Raw genomic sequence first — 19,490 nt, 5'->3', positions numbered from 1 at the left:
AAGAGAAAAAGTTGATGCTCATACATATGCATGTCTAAGGAAAAATACTAAACCAGTAATTGACTTGACTTAATTTAGAAACCCATGATGGCGTCCAGGATATGGCTTGTGATACCTTCATAAAAATAGCACAAAAATGCCGCCGACATTTTGTTCAGGTTCAAGTGGGAGAGGTCATGCCATTTATTGATGAAATCTTGAACAATATTAATACAATCATCTGTGACCTTCAGCCACAACAGGTATGTTGAATTCAGGAGTGTGGGTCAATTTCTAAAGCCCAATAAAAATTTACTTGACTGAAACCTAGGAATGGTTTTTCAGACTTGAACTGTATTGCTTATTTTTTTCATTACTGACAGTGCTATGATGTGAAGGGTACATTTGGTTTACACGATTAATATCTTAATTAGGATCCTTGTAAGGAGCATGAAAGTGTTTAGTTAAAATCCTGTTTTCTAGAATGTTTTTACAAGTGAATAACATGCTGAATCTAAGTTTGAGGTTCTGATTTGGGAAAGAAGAGTATCTGACTATAATAGATAGGTCTTGTATGTGCAGGAGTGAGGGGGTACTTCTAGGGAGGATGCACTCCTTTAAGAGAGCATAGTGCACACATGATGTATTTCAATGTACTGAAGCCTTCGGTAGAGTAGGCATTAAGTTCGAGCTTGCACATAAATATTATCTTGCTCTTAAGTTAGCCCAGTGTTCTGTAAAAGAAAGAAATTGAGATGTATCCTGAGAGTTCGAGGTATATGCCAGAGCTTCTTCACTTCAGGATATGGTGGCAAAATGAAGGAAGACTGCAGGATGTACGTAGTGACATTTGAAGGGACGGGAATGGAGCTTTGCTTTAAATGTGATGAAAGTAAGAAAAGAAGAGAGGTCCTGTAAACTCAAGTGGGAAGAAGGTGTTTAGACAGTGGAAACCCATTTTCAGTCTGTTACGTGCTAGTTGAGAACAATATAAACTCTTCTGTATTCTTTTAACCTTCCCCTTTGACTTCCTTTTTCCAATCAGGTGCATACGTTCTATGAAGCAGTAGGATACATGATTGGGGCACAGACAGACCAGACTGTACAGGAACATCTGATAGAAAAGTACATGTTGCTCCCTAATCAAGTATGGGACAGCATAATTCAACAGGCAACAAAAGTAAGCCCATAAATTTTAAGTGCATTCTGTGTTGAGGTAAAGAAAACCTGCTGTTTTTTTCCCCTGCTATTAGGTTATACATAGCTGTGGTGGACTTCTAGAAAGCAATGGCTGTGACGTGATAGTAAAAGTGTTGTTTGGAGAGAGCATGTTAAATGACAATACTGAATTATATCTGATTTAAAGGACAATTTTTTATTACTTTACAGAACATGTTGTTTTGCATGTTCTGTAAAGGAGAAGGAGAATTTTGAGGAGAAGGGAATTTATGCAAATAATTACTTCTCATCAGAAAAATGGCTTTTTTTTTCAAGACTCCCCTTTGCCTGGGCCACACGTTCAACTGAAGTTTTTATGAAATTAAAACTTCCATGAAATTAAAACCCTGAATTAAACAGCAGTACATACAGTGTGTAAATTTCAGTGATATGTTCTTCAATGCAGAGTAAGATAAGTTCTTTTAAAGTGATAGTTGTTGCACTAAAAGATAAAAGGCATTCTTACTCATTAAACAAAATGAACTCAAATTTTTTGACAGAATGTTGATATTCTGAAGGATCCTGAAACTGTTAAGCAGCTTGGTAGCATTCTGAAAACCAATGTGAGAGCGTGTAAAGCAGTTGGCCACCCCTTTGTGATTCAACTTGGAAGAATTTATTTAGATATGCTGAATGTGTACAAGTGCCTAAGTGAAAATATTTCTGCAGCTATTCAGGCTAATGGTAAGAAATTCTACGTTGTTCTTGAAAATGGGACTGACAATGCATGTAATCAGGTTTCAAGTACGATACAAGGAGGCTAATCTACTGTGTGTTTTTAGTGTTTGGGCAAGTGGAGAATGGCTGAAAGTGTGCTTGCTTAGATGGTTTTTTTGTTGTTGTTCACTGAATGCTTTATTCAAATAAAGAAACTCTGTTTCTGGAGGGAGGAAGGCTATATGCAAGAAAGCTTGTGAAAGATGCAAAACACTGTAGGCGCTTGCTTAGAACTAATACCTGTCTTGCTGAGGCAAGTTGTAGCATGCATTCTTCTAGCTTATTCTGGTTTTTGAATACGAGGAAACTATCTTTGAGTTGAGTCTCTTAATGTTGGCAGAGTTGTAGCCTGGTACTGCTACTAAATAGCTTTAGTACAGAAATGAAGTACATAGAACTACAGTGAAGATGCCTCAAAGTTGTCATAAAGCAGACCAGTAATCACTGAGTAGGAATTGTCAATTACCTGACCAGTTTTTGCTACATAAGCTCGGGCCTATGGTATCCAAGTAGAATGTGCTGCTACGATAGTTCTTGACAAGATTAAATGAGTCAGTTATTGGATTAGTCATCTGTGTTATGACCAATTTTCTTACCCATGCAGATGACGCTAGATGGAAGTGTGAATGTTAAGTAAGATTTTGTAAGTGAGCAGCTGGTTGACCTTGAAGTAGCTTCTCAGAGTTTAGAATAAAACTGGCTGTGAAATCAGTGTTTTGATTCTGCAGCTCTAATGGCCAGAACTCTTTTTTTTTGATATTATGAAGCAGTTGGTAGGACTTCTAGTATGGACATGCTCCTAGAGCAGCAACTACTGCGATTGTGCTTGCCTCAGCGTATGTTTTCACAATTGCCTCTATTTTGCCCATGATGTCTCTGGTGCCAGAAGCAGTTTTCTTGTTTCTCTTGTTTCCTTGGCTGCAGTCTTCCAGGGTTTCCCTTGGATGTACTGTAATGGTTGTATGGCTTTGCACTCAATCAGAACAGGTTTTACCGATGAGATTACATTGACTCAGTGTGAGAAACAACTAAGAATGAGGCTTCTTGTGTAAACATCAGTCTGAAGGATTAGGTCTGTCTGGGGAGAAACGAGGAGCTTGCTTTAGAACACTGCGTATTCCCCATGTCACTTAACGAGAACCAGATGTAAGCTTGGTCCAGATAGTAAGATGAATGTGCAAGACTCCTTTACTTAAAAAGTGAGTTGAAGCTTTGTTTTGGATCTGTGCAAGTAGGGTATTGCCTGTAGCACTTTTATAATGCGAAGTAGCAACTTGGACCTATGGAGCTAGAACAATGGGGAGGTAGTTCTTATCTGCAAAATATGTGTAAGCCTTCATGGGTGCAACAATGAAGAATTCTGAGTTTATGGTATCAATTGAAGTGAAATCTGTTTGGTACGCTTTACCCAGATTAAGTGAAGCTTTAAAACTTTTCAGGTGAAATGGTAACAAAGCAGCCTTTGATTAGAAGTATGAGGACTGTAAAAAGGGAAACTTTAAAACTGATTTCTGGCTGGGTGAGCAGGTCCAATGATCCTCAGATGGTAAGTAAATTTATTTTATACAAATAGCTCATAAGACAAAACTTGTAAGAACCCTGTCCTTCTGTTGACTGAAGAGCAGTCAGCGTCAGCACTGTTCCTGTTCACAAGAACTTGTTTCAGGAGGACTGTAAAATATGGAGGATGAAGTGTGATCATACAGAGGTAGGCCTGAACTGTTCGAGATGCTTCAGTTAATTTTAGCTGAGGGTGATTCTAAGGGGGGAGCAAGGTTTAAGAGAATCATCTTGCAACCACTGCTGGATGGATGCAGTGCGTGGGAAGTTTGTGTAACATATTCCTTTGTTAGGAAAGGTATCTCTGTAACTAAACAATTAAGCTATAACCTGTTCACTTGAGACTTTGTGCAATAACTGCATTGTTATAACCATGGCTTGCTTTTCTATTTAGGTAGCTGAAAACTTTGTTCCTCCCTTGTTGGATGCAGTTCTCATTGACTACCAGAGAAATGTGCCGGCTGCTAGAGAACCCGAAGTACTTAGTACTATGGCTATCATCGTAAACAAGCTGGGTGGACACATTACTGCTGAAATACCTCAGATATTTGATGCTGTTTTTGAGTGCACGTTAAATATGATAAATAAGGTATTTAAATTTAAATTTTGGATAAAGCACCCTCCCTAGAAACTGAAGACAAAAAGTGGAGTTACAAGTTGTTTTTCTGTTCCAGGAACTTGGAATGTCATGCTTCTGGAAGCAGAAGTATACTTAGTGTAGGGCTAACTACTAAAATTAATAAAACTTTAACATTTATGAATATAAGTATTGATCAGCTCTTTGAGTGTTTCCTCACTGAATACCAAAGCTGATGCAAACTGTAGCGTAAAAATTGCAATATGTACTTGCATAATACTTGAGTGCTACCAGCCGCTTTGCAATAGGGTGGAACCAGAAATTGTACCCCTGTAGTAACAGAGGTGCTTAACAAGCGTTGAGACCATCTGTCTTAAATCTGTGCAGTAAGTAGCGCTTAAGGTTGTGTACTGACAAAATGTAGCTCAGCCTGTCAGTGTTGTGTAACGCTAGAAGATGGTTTGATCAAGCTTGGGTCATGAAAGCAAGGGAGAAAAAATTATTCAGAATTGTAACCTTTCCTTTGTATTCAAACTTATTTAAGTCAGGGGCCTAACTGCTGTTCCATATTGGGTATTGACTCTATCTTCTTAGCAGGAGATACCCTGATAGATCTTTCATCTGTTCAGGAATTTTCACTTTTTTTTCCCTCATTATTTTTTCTAGGATTTTGAAGAATATCCTGAACATAGAACAAACTTCTTCTTGCTACTCCAGGCTGTAAATTCTCATTGCTTCCCAGCATTCCTGGCCATTCCACCTGCACAGTTCAAACTTGTTCTGGATTCTATTATTTGGGCTTTCAAACACACAATGAGAAATGTTGCAGATACAGGTAAGCTGAATTTTTAAGTATGAAATATGCAGACTTCGCTTGCAGTATCAGATGATATTTTGTGGTAGACTATGACTTCTCTGTATCTTTTTCTTTAGTCAAATACAGTGTTCTAGTTGCACAATGCTATATTGCATTTGTACAGGAATGGTATTTTCCTGTCTTGGTTTGAAGCTGACAATCAGGTATACATGGATGTGCTGGAAGTTGGAGGGGGTTTCTCTCCCACAGCTGCAAGAGTGCCCTGGTAGAGTTTCTGCTTGCTGTCTCTTCCAGATGTGAGGGTTCTTCTGAAATTGCTAAACTGACGCAACAACTAATTGCTGCTAAAGCTGGTGTTCTAGCTCTGCTTTTGTTGTGCTGCCTGTGATGTTTGACTTTTTACCTCAGTAAGACAGTTGCTGAGTAACCACTGAAAAACCCAACAGAAAAATAAACGCCTGGGGTGAACTCAGTCTGGGAGCCAGCTTTGGCAAATGGAAACACCTTAGATTGTGAAGAATGGTGCTTCCTTTGGACAACAGCAGGTTAAACTTGAGGTGAATTTTCACTGAGCAGATGTATCAAGGGAGGCTAGGAGAAGCTGTGTGTATGTGCTCCATTCTAACAGCATCTTGACTACTGTATAAAAAAGTAGCTGTAAAGCCACCTAGTTTTCAAGTCAGTAGTAGAGTAGAAGGGATTGGAAGAAAAGATACCTTTTGAGTGTCATTTGAGCTAGTAAGCTATCTGTGTTCATGTAATTTTCCTTTCTTAAATGTGAAAATACTTCTTTGCCACAGGGTTTTTCACTTCTGCTGGCACCAGTAGAGTGGTGCAGTTGTTTCTTTACGGTTCTGCTATCTAACAGTAAAAACGAAGTCAGTGCTGCATATGTAATGTGGCTACAGCCCTCTAGCGGCTACCTGAGAAAATCATTACATGTGTAATGCTTCTCAATGCCTATCAGAATTTCCTGGGACGTTTGCCCCACTTCGGAAAGGCAGAAAGACGCATGGAGACTTTAATCCTGTTTTGTTGGTCATCTTTGCTTTTACGCATATTTTCCAGGACTTCAAATACTTTATACTCTACTACAGAACGTTGCGCAAGAAGAGGCAGCTGCCCAGAGTTTCTATCAGACATATTTCTGTGATATCCTCCAGCACATTTTCTCAGTTGTAACAGATACTTCACATACTGCTGGTAAGAATGCATATATGTGAGCCGGTTGATAAAAACAATCCTTTTAAGTGTCAAAACAATGTTACATAACCTGTTCTTGAATAATAGCAATAATAACAGCATATGTATAACTTTGATCCGTTCAGGTTTGACAATGCATGCATCAATCCTTGCATACATGTTCAACTTAGTAGAAGAGGGAAAAATAAGTACTCCATTAAACCCTGGAAATCCAGTGAACAACCAAATGTTTATTCAGGAGTACGTTGCTAACCTTCTCAAATCTGCATTTCCTCATCTGCAAGAGTAAGTGTGCTGTGGTTATTTTATCCTTTTGAGTGGTTTCTTATGTCCTGAAATGCTAACTGATGTGTTTGTTTACTGTTAGTGCCCAGGTTAAGCTGTTTGTAACAGGACTCTTCAGTTTAAACCAGGATATCCCTGCCTTCAAGGAGCACCTAAGGGATTTCCTGGTCCAAATCAAGGTACGTTCAGCATGCTTTATTTTAAGAGATTTAAAGAGATTATTCAGCAGGAAGCTGATCTTGGAAGTTACGGGACAGTGTTTTTTTGAGGAGATAAGTCTACTGCTATTCAAAATGTCAGGAGAAATCTCTTATGACTTGAGCATCAGTGGATGGTGGATCGTGCAATCTATTTCAGCATGACTTATGTGTATAAATTGGGATTAAATACTTGATACTGCTTGCACTTTGTGTATACAGTTTGTCTAAAATGGCTGCAAAACAGATTGTTTCAGTTCTGCTTGGGACTGGGGCATGTTTTGAAACATACCATAGTAGTACTCTGCCTTTTGTTTTTCCAAAGATGCTATAATTCAGGATGATTGTAGGAAAGCGCGTGTTGAAGTAGTGTCAAGACTACGGTAGTCAGGTAATTGAAAGTAGCAATGATGCTGTTCTAGTGACCATGTGCTTGAAAATCTGATGTGAGACGTGGTGAAAATCTTACAGAATTTTGCATTCCTTTGTATTAATTCTGACCTTAAGAATGGAAGGCAAAGCAAGCAAAAAGTCTGACAGGGAACGTGAAGGGAAGATGTTTCCTGCATTATTCTGGTATAGTCTTCCTGAAGCGCTTGACAATAAACTAATGATTTCATGTGAATTATACAGGAATTTGCAGGTGAAGACACATCAGATTTATTCTTGGAGGAAAGAGAAACAGCCCTTCGGCAGGCTCAAGAGGAGAAGCATAAACTTCAGATGTCTGTACCTGGCATCCTTAATCCACATGAAATTCCTGAGGAGATGTGTGATTAAAAAATAATAATAAAACAAGTTACGCAGTTTTCTTTCTGTACAGCTACTTTGTTGTGATAGAAGAAAACAGCACTTGGATATTTGTTGACCAAAATGATGCCAATTTGTAAATTAAAATGTCACCTAGTGGCCCTTTTTCTTATGTGTTTTTTGTATAAGAAATTTTCTGTGAAATATCCTTCCATTGTTTAAGCTTTTGTTTGGTCATCTTTATTTAGATTTGCATGAAGTTGAAAATTAATGCATTTTCAAAGTAATTACTTCATGCCCATTTTGTGGCTAAGGGGAAAATAGGCAAAACATAAGTTGTAAAAGACTATATTGCAAAATTATACAATTTCCTGTAAGAGTATCGATTTTTAATTTGGGATCACTTTCTTTCTAGCCTGCCCTGTAGCCTAGGAGAAAAGGTAATGAGTAAAACAGATTTAATTAATCGTTATGCAGAGGATTATAGTGCTGCATTTTTTTGATCAGTTAGCAGCTTTTTGGACTTGAGTGGTAAGGCTAGGCTACATGTATTTGCAAGTTGTATGGCAAGTTTGCAGCAAGATCATGTGCATATCATCCCATTGTAAAGCAACTTCTAAAGAGTATGGGAACACAGTACAGTTAGTTATTTTTACACAGTTCTTTTGTTTTTGTGTGTGTGCTGTCGCTTTGTCGACAACAGCTTTTTGTTTTCCTCAATGAGGAGTGTTGCTCATTTGTGAGCCTTCATTAACTCGAAGTGAAATGGTTAAAATATTTATCCTGTTAGAATAGGCTGCATCTTTTTAACAACTCATAAAAATAAAAAAAAAAAACTCTGGCTTTTGAGATGACTTATACTAATTTACATTGTTTACCATGCTGTAGTGCTTAAAGAACACTACTTAAAAGCAAAATAAACTTGGTTTACATTTATTTTTCTTTCTTCGGCTTATTCTTTCATTGGATGAAAATGCTGTGATCGTATCAAAGATTCCTATCCTGAAGGCATAGGAAAAGTTCTTTGAGGTCTGGATAGCTGTTGCTTCTGGCTTCCCTAATCTCAAGGACTTTGGCTATGCTCAAAAGTTAACACAAAATAAGTTGGGTTCTATTTGGAAGTACAGTAGCTGTTCTGACTTACCTCCATGACTAAAAATATTCCATACTACATTGCTATAAAATGCCACGAATAAGGTACTCTTGCTCTCTATATGGACTCTTTGTAATTTATTTCAAAGAGTTTCTGCACTGTATCTTGACTAAACAATTGATACTAGTACATATTAATAACGCATATAGACAAGATCTGCAGTTATTTTTCTACCTAAAGTTTTGTAGTTAAATGATTTTCACAGATTTATGGATTACAGATAAGAAAAACAAGCAGTATGAACACTAAGATGGTGTACAGTCTTGGCTTCCCCATGTTTGTAACATCTTTCCTCTGTTTTCTAACAGTTGACATTAAAGTCTCCCAGTTTTTTCCATTTCTTTGGTCTTGTAGTCTTAGGATTGTTACTGTGATGCAAAGTATAACCGTTCATGCAGAGCTGTACAACAAGGTTAGACAGATGTGGAGATGTTTTATGTAAGTTTGGATACTGTAGTTAATTTTGTACTGTACGTTCATTTTGAAGTAGAAGTGCATGAAGTAGCAGTGTTCATAGAGAATTTAGCTGTGACCAGAATGTTTCCAGCCTTATAGTACTGGTCTCATTCTGTTTGTGAACATCTCTCCATTGTTCAACTTAGCTGGCCTTAAAAAACCAAAGCTCCTACTGCTGGAACATCATTTATCACAAATACTGTGATTTGAAAGTGCTAAGCTGTAGAGAGAAGGTTCCTCAAACCCTTTATGACTAGGACTTAAAATATAGCCTACCAAAATTGTTAATTACTCTGCTAGATGCAAAATTCCATTTTTGTCATACTTGTGCTTTAAGCTTTTCCATGTCTTCCTGTCCCATTAAGTATGGCTTTCTGATCTCGTAAGGCAGTATTTACTTTAATAAGCAGTTTAAAATACTTGAAGTACTGTTGAAGGACACATTTGGAATGCCCGTTAAAATTGCTTCTGACCAGGCTGAGTCGCAGCATTATAGAGCTACAGATTATCAAAAGCTGTGCAGACCAGTAAGAAATTAAAATGGAAATGCCCCCAACAGTGTGACTTCAGAATGACCGTATCCCATGAATCACAGAACAAGATTAGTTCTGACGTGCAGTGACATTAGCAGTACAGAGAAAATAGCTTTTAATGAAAAATACACATACGCCTTTATGTACATCTTTAATGTTCAAGACTGAAGCAAGTCCATGAGGCTCATGGTCTGATGTTAACTAAAGGATTAAACCTGACCTACACCTCCAAACAACATCTTAAATGTATTTTTAAAAAGGCGATTCAAATAAGAGTTGTTCCATTATTTTGATACCTTTTAGATCATCTAGTAACAAAATTTTAATGTTAGTTTTCACTTCCCTTTTAAATCTAAAAAAACTGTGGTGTTATCTTCAGAACTGGTGCCTTTTGCTGATCTCTGCAGATGCTATAAAAATTCAGCTTATGCAGAGCTCTTGATACCATTAAAGACTTGGGGGGGGAAGGGTGTGTGCGTATTTCTAGTGAAGTTATCCTGAATGTGGAAAATAACTATAATGTACAACTAAGAAAGTTCCAGTTACTAGTTTGAATGCACACTCTGGAAATGAAAATAAATGGATAAAAAGCATGAACCCATCATATAAATAACTACAACTTGTAATTATATGTAAACCAATGTTTACTTTGTGCATATTTCTATACAGATTTTAAAAGAAAAACAATAATTCTATGTACTCTAGGTACACTCATTAACAAAAATATTACAGGGTGTTTTCTGTGTTTACATGACTTGATTGCCTGTTAGCTGATGAAGACACCCCCAAGTACTTGTTTTAGGCTACCATGTGTTTGCTACTGTAACTGAAGCAGATTATTTTCCAAAGCATTTTAGGTTAGTTTTTTTTTTTTTTTTAACTTGAATAATTTGGTGTGTGTTAATCTGATTGGTTAAGTGAACTATTTTCCAATAAAGTTAATATTTATGCAAAAAGCTTTAGAAATGCTCATCACTCAAGGAATGTTGAAGAGTTGCTTCCAATAGGTTTTAGCACCAGAGAGGCCATAAAACTGTGGGTTTCCTCATGGGGGGGAAATCAGGAAAAGATGCTGCGTTAGAATGTGTGGAGGTTGACTAACGTGAGGGACTCTCATTAGCGTTGTTTGTGCCTCAGAGCCCATATGTTCCTTTAGATAACTGATTATTGACACAGGTATTATTTATTTGGTGAAAGTATACCTAATTTTTTTCCCTTTCTCCGTGCATGTGTCTTCAAATACAATAGAGCAAAACTATAGAAAAAAAAAATTGCCAAACTTGAGTAAAACAACATACCTCTCTTCCTTGCCCTTTATGAATGCACCTGTGTATTTCTTGTGACTGAAGTTATTTTTTGACTTTTACATTTAGGAGATCCTTGTTTCATTGTCCAAGGCTGACTAACCAACAATGTTCTCTTGGAAAAAAGCTTAGCTGTTCCAGTTGATGAGGGAATCATTTTTCACATTAAGTTTTTTAGGGATTTTAAGTATAATGCACCTTTATTACTTAAAGTACCTGAAGCCACTAATCATTTGAGTGTGGGGGAAAATCCTGTTTGTATTTTAAAAATGAAAAAAAATCATGAATACTTCTATTTTCAGCAGTGCAAATACTATAGAAGGAAATGGGTAATTTCAGATTTTTCTTCTTTCAAGCCTCTAAATGAACTATTTTATAGTCTGGGATCCTAACTGGTAGCGTTCAGAGAAAGATACTATGTAAGAATGATAATGAGTCAAAAAGCCTGGCGTTTCCTGGGGAAAACACATTACACAATTGACGCTTTGCTTCAGCTTAAACTTTGATGTTGGCCGGATGGCAGAAGACCTTTTCTACTACTGTTGCTATTGGAGAACAACGAAGATGAACAACTGAACAACAGCGTAGTCTTAGGAACTTTTAACTAGGTTAGGACTGTGTACCTTTTACCTGTTTCTTGCCATTCCCTGATTGCAGTATTTAAAAATTTGGGTAAGATTGCTTGGGCTGCCTGATGGAGCTGTTAGTGTGATGTAATAGATTGCCTTTATCAAGCTGGCATAGCAGCAGGCAGAAATGTATACTTTTTAAAAATAGAATGTGGCTAACTCAGCCTCTTTGCCAGCAGTCTCTTCAAGAACACTTTCTATCTTATCCAATTAGAACTTGTACCTGCAGTAGCATTTTTTGTCTGCATACATACCTGCACTGTGTCTGGTCTTGCACTGCTCTTGGTTTTCATATGTGTCTACCTGTGAGTGTTTCTTTATGCTGTAAGTGGGTAAAAGAAGATAGAGCACGTAAAAATAAAAATAATTAAAAAAAAAATGTGGTTAAGGGAGGCACACATTCAAAATTACAAATACAAATGAGAATGACAGAAGTCAAGAAGCTCAAAGTGACACTCGTATTTTCATTTCATTAAGTTAAATAGCAATTTTTCAAGTCTCCCATCAGCATATGTAAAGGGGCCTACATTTTTTTTGAATACCATTTAAATCTTGCTCTTAAATATTGCCTCAATTTTTTTAATAATTCTTTGCAACTCTGCAGGCATTTGTGGATCTGTAATTTAATTAAAGACCATCAGGACCATCATTTCATTTCTATATTTAGTCTGTGAACTCCATCTCCAGAGCTCTACCTGTGAGCAGTTTGCTTCTTGAGTTAACTTCTTGCAACTGAGCAATCATTAAAACAGATTTCTACAAGGACAGTTACAAATGCATGCTTTACCAATGAAGAGTCCAAAAGAGGTCCAAATGTATGGAAAAGTTGTGCATATACTTTAGAGACTTCATTTAAAGCTGAAAGACAGTTCATTTACTGATAGCTCTTGTTCTCAGCATGAGTGAGAGTACTATCTGCTTACATTTGAATCAAAAGGATGATCAGTCACGTAACTACTATTTTATAGACTTAAATAATCAAAATAACAATTGAAAGACGCTGAGAGATTATCCCAGAATGAGGCTGGGTACAATCCTCAGACTAAATGAAGGCTTAGAAATAGAGTGCACAAGGCAGGCTGGGAAAGGCTGAAGCACTCCAGAAAAAGAAGAGTGGCCATGATCAGCCTTACCACCTGAAACCCTAATCCACAGCAGTTTGTTTGTTTTTTTTGGCAAATGGTTATCTTCATCTTTTCCCCTGAAGAATGCCAGGATTACAGTATTAATCCAGTGTTGGTACACAGCAGGGCTCATTTTGGAGAGAACAGGTATGTTTGCAAACTCTCCACCCAGTCCCAAGTTTGGATATAGAGTTTTACTTTTGTTCAGGTCTTGCATTTATCTTCAATTACTTTAGAAAAACTCTGCTGGCAGTTTACCAGAGGAAGTAGTTCCAGATTAAGAGCAGCAACACAGTCAAGGGAAGGAAAGTGGGCCTCCTGGGGTTCATACAACCTTGCAAGGATGGCACACAGGGAATAAAGGCCAAGAGAAAATAAGCAATGAATAGATGAACCAGCAACTGATGATCACTATCACCAACACTTACAGCTTCTGTTTGGAAGCTAGCATTTAATTTTCAAACTGCAATTTCATCTTTATTAAAAAAAAAAGTAAGACTCTTGTGTGCAGTAAGAAGTATTTGGCAATGTTCCAAGTCTGTACAAAAGTAGGAGACACTCAAGGTCACCCATATTCTTCTGTTGAATTCACTGAACTTGGCATGTGATACCATGCTTCAAAAGGCCCCTTTCCTCGTGCTGACTGGTGTGCGTGGCTGTGCAATCAGATCAAAGAGATGATTTGTCAGAAAACGGATCTTTTGAGATGTTTTAGCAGTTAATTTTTGCACCCGTGATCAAATGGACTGCAAGGTTTGTATAAGGAAGGAAGAGGGCAAAGAGAAATGCAAATTCAAATTAGATTATGCAGAGTGGAACTACATTTTCTATCAAAAATGTAATCCTTTTCCAGATGCAGAGGACTCACGTAGATTGAATAGCCATTGATTCATTCCATGCTAGCAGGAATACCCATGCAAAATGTTGCTAAACGTTAGGGAAGCAAATCAACATGATTTCTTTGAGATACGGTGTTCACAGTAGCTTGCTATGCCAAAGGTAAGATGCTTTATAAGCTTATCTTTGCACAGACCCAGCTTGTAATTACAATAACAAATTCCGATAATGGTAAGAAGTAAAAGGTATTCCAGCAAATACTGAAACTATTCAGCATATGACATATTTCAAAGAAAAATAATTGAAATAATGTCATAGACTCCTTAAGGGTAAGCTAGCACAGTACCAAGTGAAAAAAATTACATTATGCCTACACGTGACAAAAAGCCTCTGATCTACCTTTTCACAGATCTCAAGCTTTGAAAACTGTTTTAGAGAAGAAAGGTGGATGGTGATGCCTTACTTCAAGCATGGACAGAACGTGATTATTTTCAACTCTGGACTGCTCTTTGCCATTATACAAGCTTTTAGGCTACCTGAAGGAAATCACACAACCAAAAAAGCAGCCCTGCAGGGCTCAGTACCTCTAGGAACATTGACTACAAAAGCTCGTCTCATTTTGAAGCTAGTGCTGTTCTTCATTGTCTTTGCTTAAACTGAACTTGATCATTGTTAGGAGAGCATTCTGCATACGTGAGTGGGAGGTTACGTACACAAGCGCTAGCGTTGTTATCAGAACCCACATAAATATGTATATGGCAATCAAAAAATAACCGGATTTCAGCAATGACAGACACATATTTTGTATTTCCTCCATTTAAGTCAGTCACTGAGAAACACGAAACATCTACCCTTTTTTTTTTTTTCCCCTAACTTGGAAATTTTGATTTATTTTACTGCCTACCAAACTCTACCGCATCTGCATTGCAGCTATTAATACATTTGTTTCCCTAATCTTATGGACGAGTAGGTAGCACCGCCGAGAGCAGTGCACTGGCCCGCCGCGGGGCGGTACCACACCACCAGCAACCACCGTGATGCAGCTGCAAATTGCATGGATTCGGGAAGGCGAGAGTGCGCGTGTGCACGATTTCGTGAGTTTAAAAAAAAAAAAAAAAAAAAAAAAGCTTTTTTTTTTTTTAATTTTTACAGGAAACTGCCGCTCCAACAATTGTCTTTGGGAGGTCTGAAACGGCAACTCGGTGTGTCTGACAGACAGTTACATGGTAGTTGTAATCGGCATAAATTGTTAAATTTTGTTTAGAAAAAAAATAAACTTACGTTGTAGGATAATTTAAAAGCCTTTTCATGAAAATGGGGGTATTTTCAACCATCTATAGAAGCGGCACTTCCCATTAGACATCTATAATGCACTGTCTACCAAGGCAGCAAGCCCCTCTTTCACCAGGATCAAGAACTCCGCCGCACAGGAGGTAAAGAAAAACAAATTAAAACGCAGTTATTCGCACGTAACAATACCGTAGCACCTCAAGTATTTTATTTTCGGGATGCCGGGCTCGGAAGAGCCCCCCCGGCGCCTCCCGCCAGTCACCTCAGCAGCCGCCGCTCGGGCTCCCCTCAGCAGGGCTGGGCGGGAAGGAGATGGCCGCCGCGCCTTCCTTCCTCCCCTCGCCCCGCCAGAGGGAAACGCCACGAACACGTAAAAGACGAGGGACCTGCCGGCCATAGGCAGCCTTCTCGCGTCGCAGCGTGCCGACAAAGCGCTCGCTGGAGCCCGGCGCGACGCGGTAAGCGCTCCCTTCAGGCCGGAGGTCCCGAAGGGCCGCGGCCGCTCCCCTCCCGCCGCGCCTCCCTCTTCCTCCACCTCCCTCCCTCCCGGGCCGAAGAAGCGGCCCCCAGCCCGCCTCAAGAGTTTAATAACGGCGGGGGGAGCACGGAGCGAGCCCGGGGGGCTCGGCCGAGGCTGCCCGGAGCGGCGGGGCCGGGCCCGGCTCCCCCCTCACGGGAGGCGGGCGCGGCTCGGCGCTTCCCGCCCTGCCCGGGCCGCGCGAGGCGCCGCAACCGCCGCCGCCGCCATTTTAGCCCGGCGGCCCCGGCTGCCGGCCCGGCCCCTTCCTCCTCCTCCTCCTCCTCCTCCTCCTCCTCCTCCTCGGCCCGGGGGGAGGAAGGCGGGGCGAGAGGGACGGGAGGAGGGACCCGGCCGCCTTCGCCCGCTGCCTGGTCGGAAACTGCCGAGCTGAGCCCGAGCGCCCCGTCCTCCTCCTCCTCCCCCCCTCCCCTTCGCCGCCGTCCCCTCCTCCTCCTTCCCCCTCAGCAAAATGGCGGCGCGTGGAGCCACTGGGAGCCAGTGAGTGACTCGGCTTCTCCTCCCCGCCGCCGCCGCCGCCACAGGCTCATTTGCATTGATCAGCCGCCCCATCCCCCCCCTCCCCGATCCCACAGCGGCCCCGGCCTCTCCCCCCTCTCCCTGCCCGGCCCTGCCCTGCCCTGCCCTTCCCTTCCCGCCCCCTCCCTCCCCTCCCCCCGGCTGACCCCCGCCCCGGCCCCCATCAATCATCAATCAGCAGCACCGAGCGGATCAATCAATGGTCGGGAGGAGGCGGCGGCGGCGGCTGCTGCTGTTAATGAACAATGTGTGAGAGCTGCGCCGAGCTGCTGGAGGTGTTAAATGAGAGTAAGTGCGGCCGCCCTCCCCCGCTACCCTCCCCCCCGGCGCTCCCCGGCCCGGCCCGGGACCCCGCGGCCCCCGCAGGGGCTGGCTCACGGCCCCGCTTCGCCTCCTTCCTCCCTCCCGCCCTTCCTCCTCCTCCTCCTCCTCCTCCTCCTCGCCGCCGCCAGGCTCGGGCCTCCCGGCCGCGGGGTGGCCGCCGAAGGGGCGACCTGCCCGCTGCGCGGCTCCCCCCTGCTCTTCCTCCTCCTCCTCCTCCTCCTCCTCCTCCCCGAGGCCTGTCCCCGCGTCCCCCCCGGTTTGGCCCAGGAGCCCCCTCCAGGGGTGCGCGTGTGGGGCCGGGCGGGGACGGAGCCGCAGCGGGGCCTAGCTGGCTCCGGCTCGCTGAGGAGCTGCCCGCCAGCCGCTCCGGGGGCTGCTCGGCAGCTGGAGGCCGGGCCTGGGCCGGCCGCCTTTTAAAGAAGGCGGCTCCGAGCCCTCCTGCCTCCCCTCGGCAGCCCGAGGGGAAGGGACGAGGCTGGGAGCCGGCGCCCTGAGGAGATCGGCCGGGCTCGGCGGGGGGCTCCGCCTCGGGGGTGCCCTCCTGCTGCCCACCCCCGAGCTTCCCCCTGCACAGGTGCCGGCTAAAAAAACGGGGAGGGCCGGGAGGGGGCCTGGCAGGTGGCCCCCCGGCGATCCCCGGCTCGTCTGGGGCACGAGATCGCCGAGATCCCTTCGCCCCCCCCCTGCAGTAGGCCTCGCGTGGCCCCTGCAAGCCGCTGGCGGCTCTCGGCGGGCTGCGAGGCACCTTCCTCCCTCCCCGGGCCGTCTGGGGAGCTGCTGCCTGAACAAAGACCCCCAAACGGTATTTCTGGGAGATGCCGAGGGATTTAACCAACTTACCTCGTGAAGTTGGGGGTTAGCGGGAAGTTTGGCTATCTGAAATCTTCAGCGTAAACGTTTTCCTGGTCACACACCACAGTGGGTTTAGGAGCAAAGCAGCTTCCAATAAACTGAAACGCAGAATGCTACCTAGAGCGGGACCCGGGTAGGGCTTGCCTTCTTTCTCTCTTCTTTTTATTAAAAAAAAAAAAAAACAGTCTCGTGAGGTCTAATTGCATGTGGGATTCATTCTGTGCAAAGATCTATCAGTAGGTGCTATGATAGGTGAGAGTTGGCCTCTTACTTGCTGGGGAAATATGATATTCAGCAGCGGTCAGCATTTTATCTGGAAAGCAAAAACGTGTGTGTAAAACTAACTTTCAGGAGAGTCTGGAGATGGGGATAAATCGGATTCAAAGGTTAGTATCAGAGAACTGTTGGGTCCTTAAAATTGCTGGTTCAGTTTGCTAAGTTTGTAATTCTTATATCTGGTTTGGAACAATTGTTGGGATGTTTACTTAATTTAGCATGTGTATCTTATCTTTTTCAACTGCAGAGGTAAGGAATACTTTGGTATTATGGACTGAGTGCTTATTTAAACAGTAGGCTCGAAATAGGCCTAAATTATCAATGGTGCGCCGATGACAACTGTTTGCTGGAAAAGATAACTTCAGTTGGTTTTGATGGGCTGATACATAATCGTTGTTTAAACTTGATCAAGGTTGATATAACTAAATATAAAAAAAAAATGCAGTGTTAAACTTGGTATTTCAAGAAATCTAGGAATTTCCTCTGTGAATTTATTTCTAGAACCGTTTCAAGGTAGTTGGGATGTAGGCATGTAGATATTCCCTTATAGATAAAGTAGTATCATAAATCACTACGATACTGGGGTTTTGATAAGCTATGGCCTAGATAATGTAATGGATAGTTCTGTGTAATTTAAATTACAAACTTGCTAGTTATGAAAAGAAAATTTGTCTTTTACAGCCAAATTTATTAGGGGAATTGTGCACCGTTGTTGTTGTATAATGAACTTCCAGAAATGCTGGTCAAATAGCACTGGATTTGGTCTTCCATTTAGAGGAACAAGGACGCTTTAAGAAAATATACATACTTTGTGTATGCCTTTGGATACTGAGACATATGATACGGTGCATTGTGCATGTCACCTGCATTCCTGCTATGAGCAGGATTTACAAGGGCGATATACTTTTCTTTTGTAACTTCAAGTTGTATTTTGTGTGTTTCTTAAGTGATATTTAATCTTAATGCACAAAAACAATGCCAGGCCTTGGTTTTTAAAGCATTGCAGCAAAAATGGAAAGTAGTAGTGAAGAATGAGGTCATGCCCAAAATGTGTGAGCCAGAGACTGCCAGCAGTTTCCTTTTCTGCCCGCTGAGCATTTGGGATTGCCTCTTCACTGAAACTACTAAAACAGTATTTTGAAAGAGGTCCAGGAAACATCCTCTACTTTGTTTTAGAAATTCCTTGCTAAACTAAATATTTTTACAGAGAGTACGTACTGCTCTTTATCTTCATTTGCCCTGATGTTTACAAAATAATTATTTGGTATCGGTTGTATGGCAGGTCACTTAGAAAGCGAATTGACTAACAACTCCTGAGGGATTGTGTGGAAAAGAACATGTGGGGAGCTCCAGTTTTCCTCAGAAGAAATGAGCAACTTAGGGAGGACAGAAGGATGGAACTTTGTGATTCTGCAAGCAGCTGGGCATATTTTTATAATGAACATGTTAGTCCCTGTAAACTTAAAATATTAACTCTGCACCCCATCACAGTGTGCAGAGCTGGAGCTTTTGTTTGTCAGACACCTTTGTGTAGGCCCAGGGTTGTCTTGCTGGAGCTCATTGCAAGATTCGAGGTCCGTAGGCCTGATTTCTAACAGGTAGCCAGTTGGTGGGCATACTTCTACAGCGTTTTGCAAGTGCCAGGTGAGTTCTTGTGGAGTTGGAGAACTAGTTTAAAAATGTATTTTGTATGACCAAAGGGGTGTGTGTGTATTCAGCACACAGTTTCATTACTATACCTAAGCATGACAAGCAGGCAGTATTGCGTTTTCTTGCAGCATCTTTACTGTCAGCAGTTAATCTAAGTATGAAACCCAGTAAGTTCCCTGATCTTGAGAATCTTTCCTGAGAAGTAGTAGCAGTTTCAAGTTATGATTTGATCCAGGGACTCCATGAAGCACAATGTCATCTATGAAATAGGCTTTAAAGCAGTTCTTGTATTGCTAGAGCTGTTGCTCAGTTGAACAGTTTAATTCCTTGCTGAGCACTCTAGGTGCATTAGCATCGCTTGGTTTTCCCAGGCAAGGTTTTAATAGAAGCAAAGTCTGTATAGAGGTTAGTCTGATTTCTGAATTAATCTTTCTCAACATAAACACTTAAGTAACCTTATTTTATTTTTATTTTTTAAGTTTAAGATAAGGACACTTACTTATAAAAGACTTATAAAAGAACATATTCTCATGAGAAGGACTCCTTTAAATGTACTTGCTTTCTACAGGAAAAGCATGTAGAAGACATTATGTGCTCTTATGTTAATTTGAAGCATTCTGTATCCTAAAATGAACCCTGGTATCAATAGGCTGTACATTCCTTGGTTTCTTTGGATGCCAGTTCTTGTTAGTCTAGGAGTGA

General features: G+C 41.5%; 2 protein-coding genes across 12 annotated transcripts in view; both read left to right on the top strand.

Moving 5' to 3' along the window:
* The window catches only part of XPO1 (exportin 1), a 38,859-nt gene extending 30,620 nt beyond the window's left edge, over positions 1-8,239 (top strand). For all 3 annotated transcript variants that reach the window (XM_084513692.1, XM_084513693.1, XM_084513694.1), the window contains 10 exons: positions 79-242; positions 1,025-1,159; positions 1,698-1,881; positions 3,354-3,460; positions 3,869-4,063; positions 4,718-4,886; positions 5,937-6,071; positions 6,197-6,356; positions 6,439-6,535; positions 7,187-8,239. In XM_084513692.1, coding sequence (XP_084369818.1) covers positions 79-242; positions 1,025-1,159; positions 1,698-1,881; positions 3,354-3,460; positions 3,869-4,063; positions 4,718-4,886; positions 5,937-6,071; positions 6,197-6,356; positions 6,439-6,535; positions 7,187-7,333 — 1,493 coding nt within the window. In that variant the 3' untranslated portion in view covers positions 7,334-8,239. The remainder of the gene's footprint in view (positions 1-78; positions 243-1,024; positions 1,160-1,697; positions 1,882-3,353; positions 3,461-3,868; positions 4,064-4,717; positions 4,887-5,936; positions 6,072-6,196; positions 6,357-6,438; positions 6,536-7,186) is intronic.
* A 6,907-nt stretch (positions 8,240-15,146) lies between these two features.
* Positions 15,147-19,490, top strand: part of USP34 (ubiquitin specific peptidase 34) — a 135,208-nt gene continuing 130,864 nt past the window's right edge. For 6 of the 9 annotated variants that reach the window (XR_014691187.1, XR_014691188.1, XM_084513739.1 and 3 more), the window contains exon 1: positions 15,147-15,974. Coding sequence is in view for 7 of the 9 variants with exons in the window: in XM_084513739.1 (XP_084369865.1) it covers positions 15,932-15,974 (43 nt within the window). In the remaining 2 variants the exon portion in view is untranslated. The remainder of the gene's footprint in view (positions 15,975-19,490) is intronic. The other 3 variants (XM_084513741.1, XM_084513743.1, XM_084513744.1) reach the window with 2 other exon arrangements.

The sequence above is a fragment of the Aythya ferina genome (assembly GCF_964211825.1).
Source record: "Aythya ferina genome assembly, chromosome: 3".
Lineage (NCBI taxonomy): Eukaryota > Metazoa > Chordata > Aves > Anseriformes > Anatidae > Aythya > Aythya ferina.
This window is presented reverse-complemented; position numbering and strand designations above follow the sequence as displayed.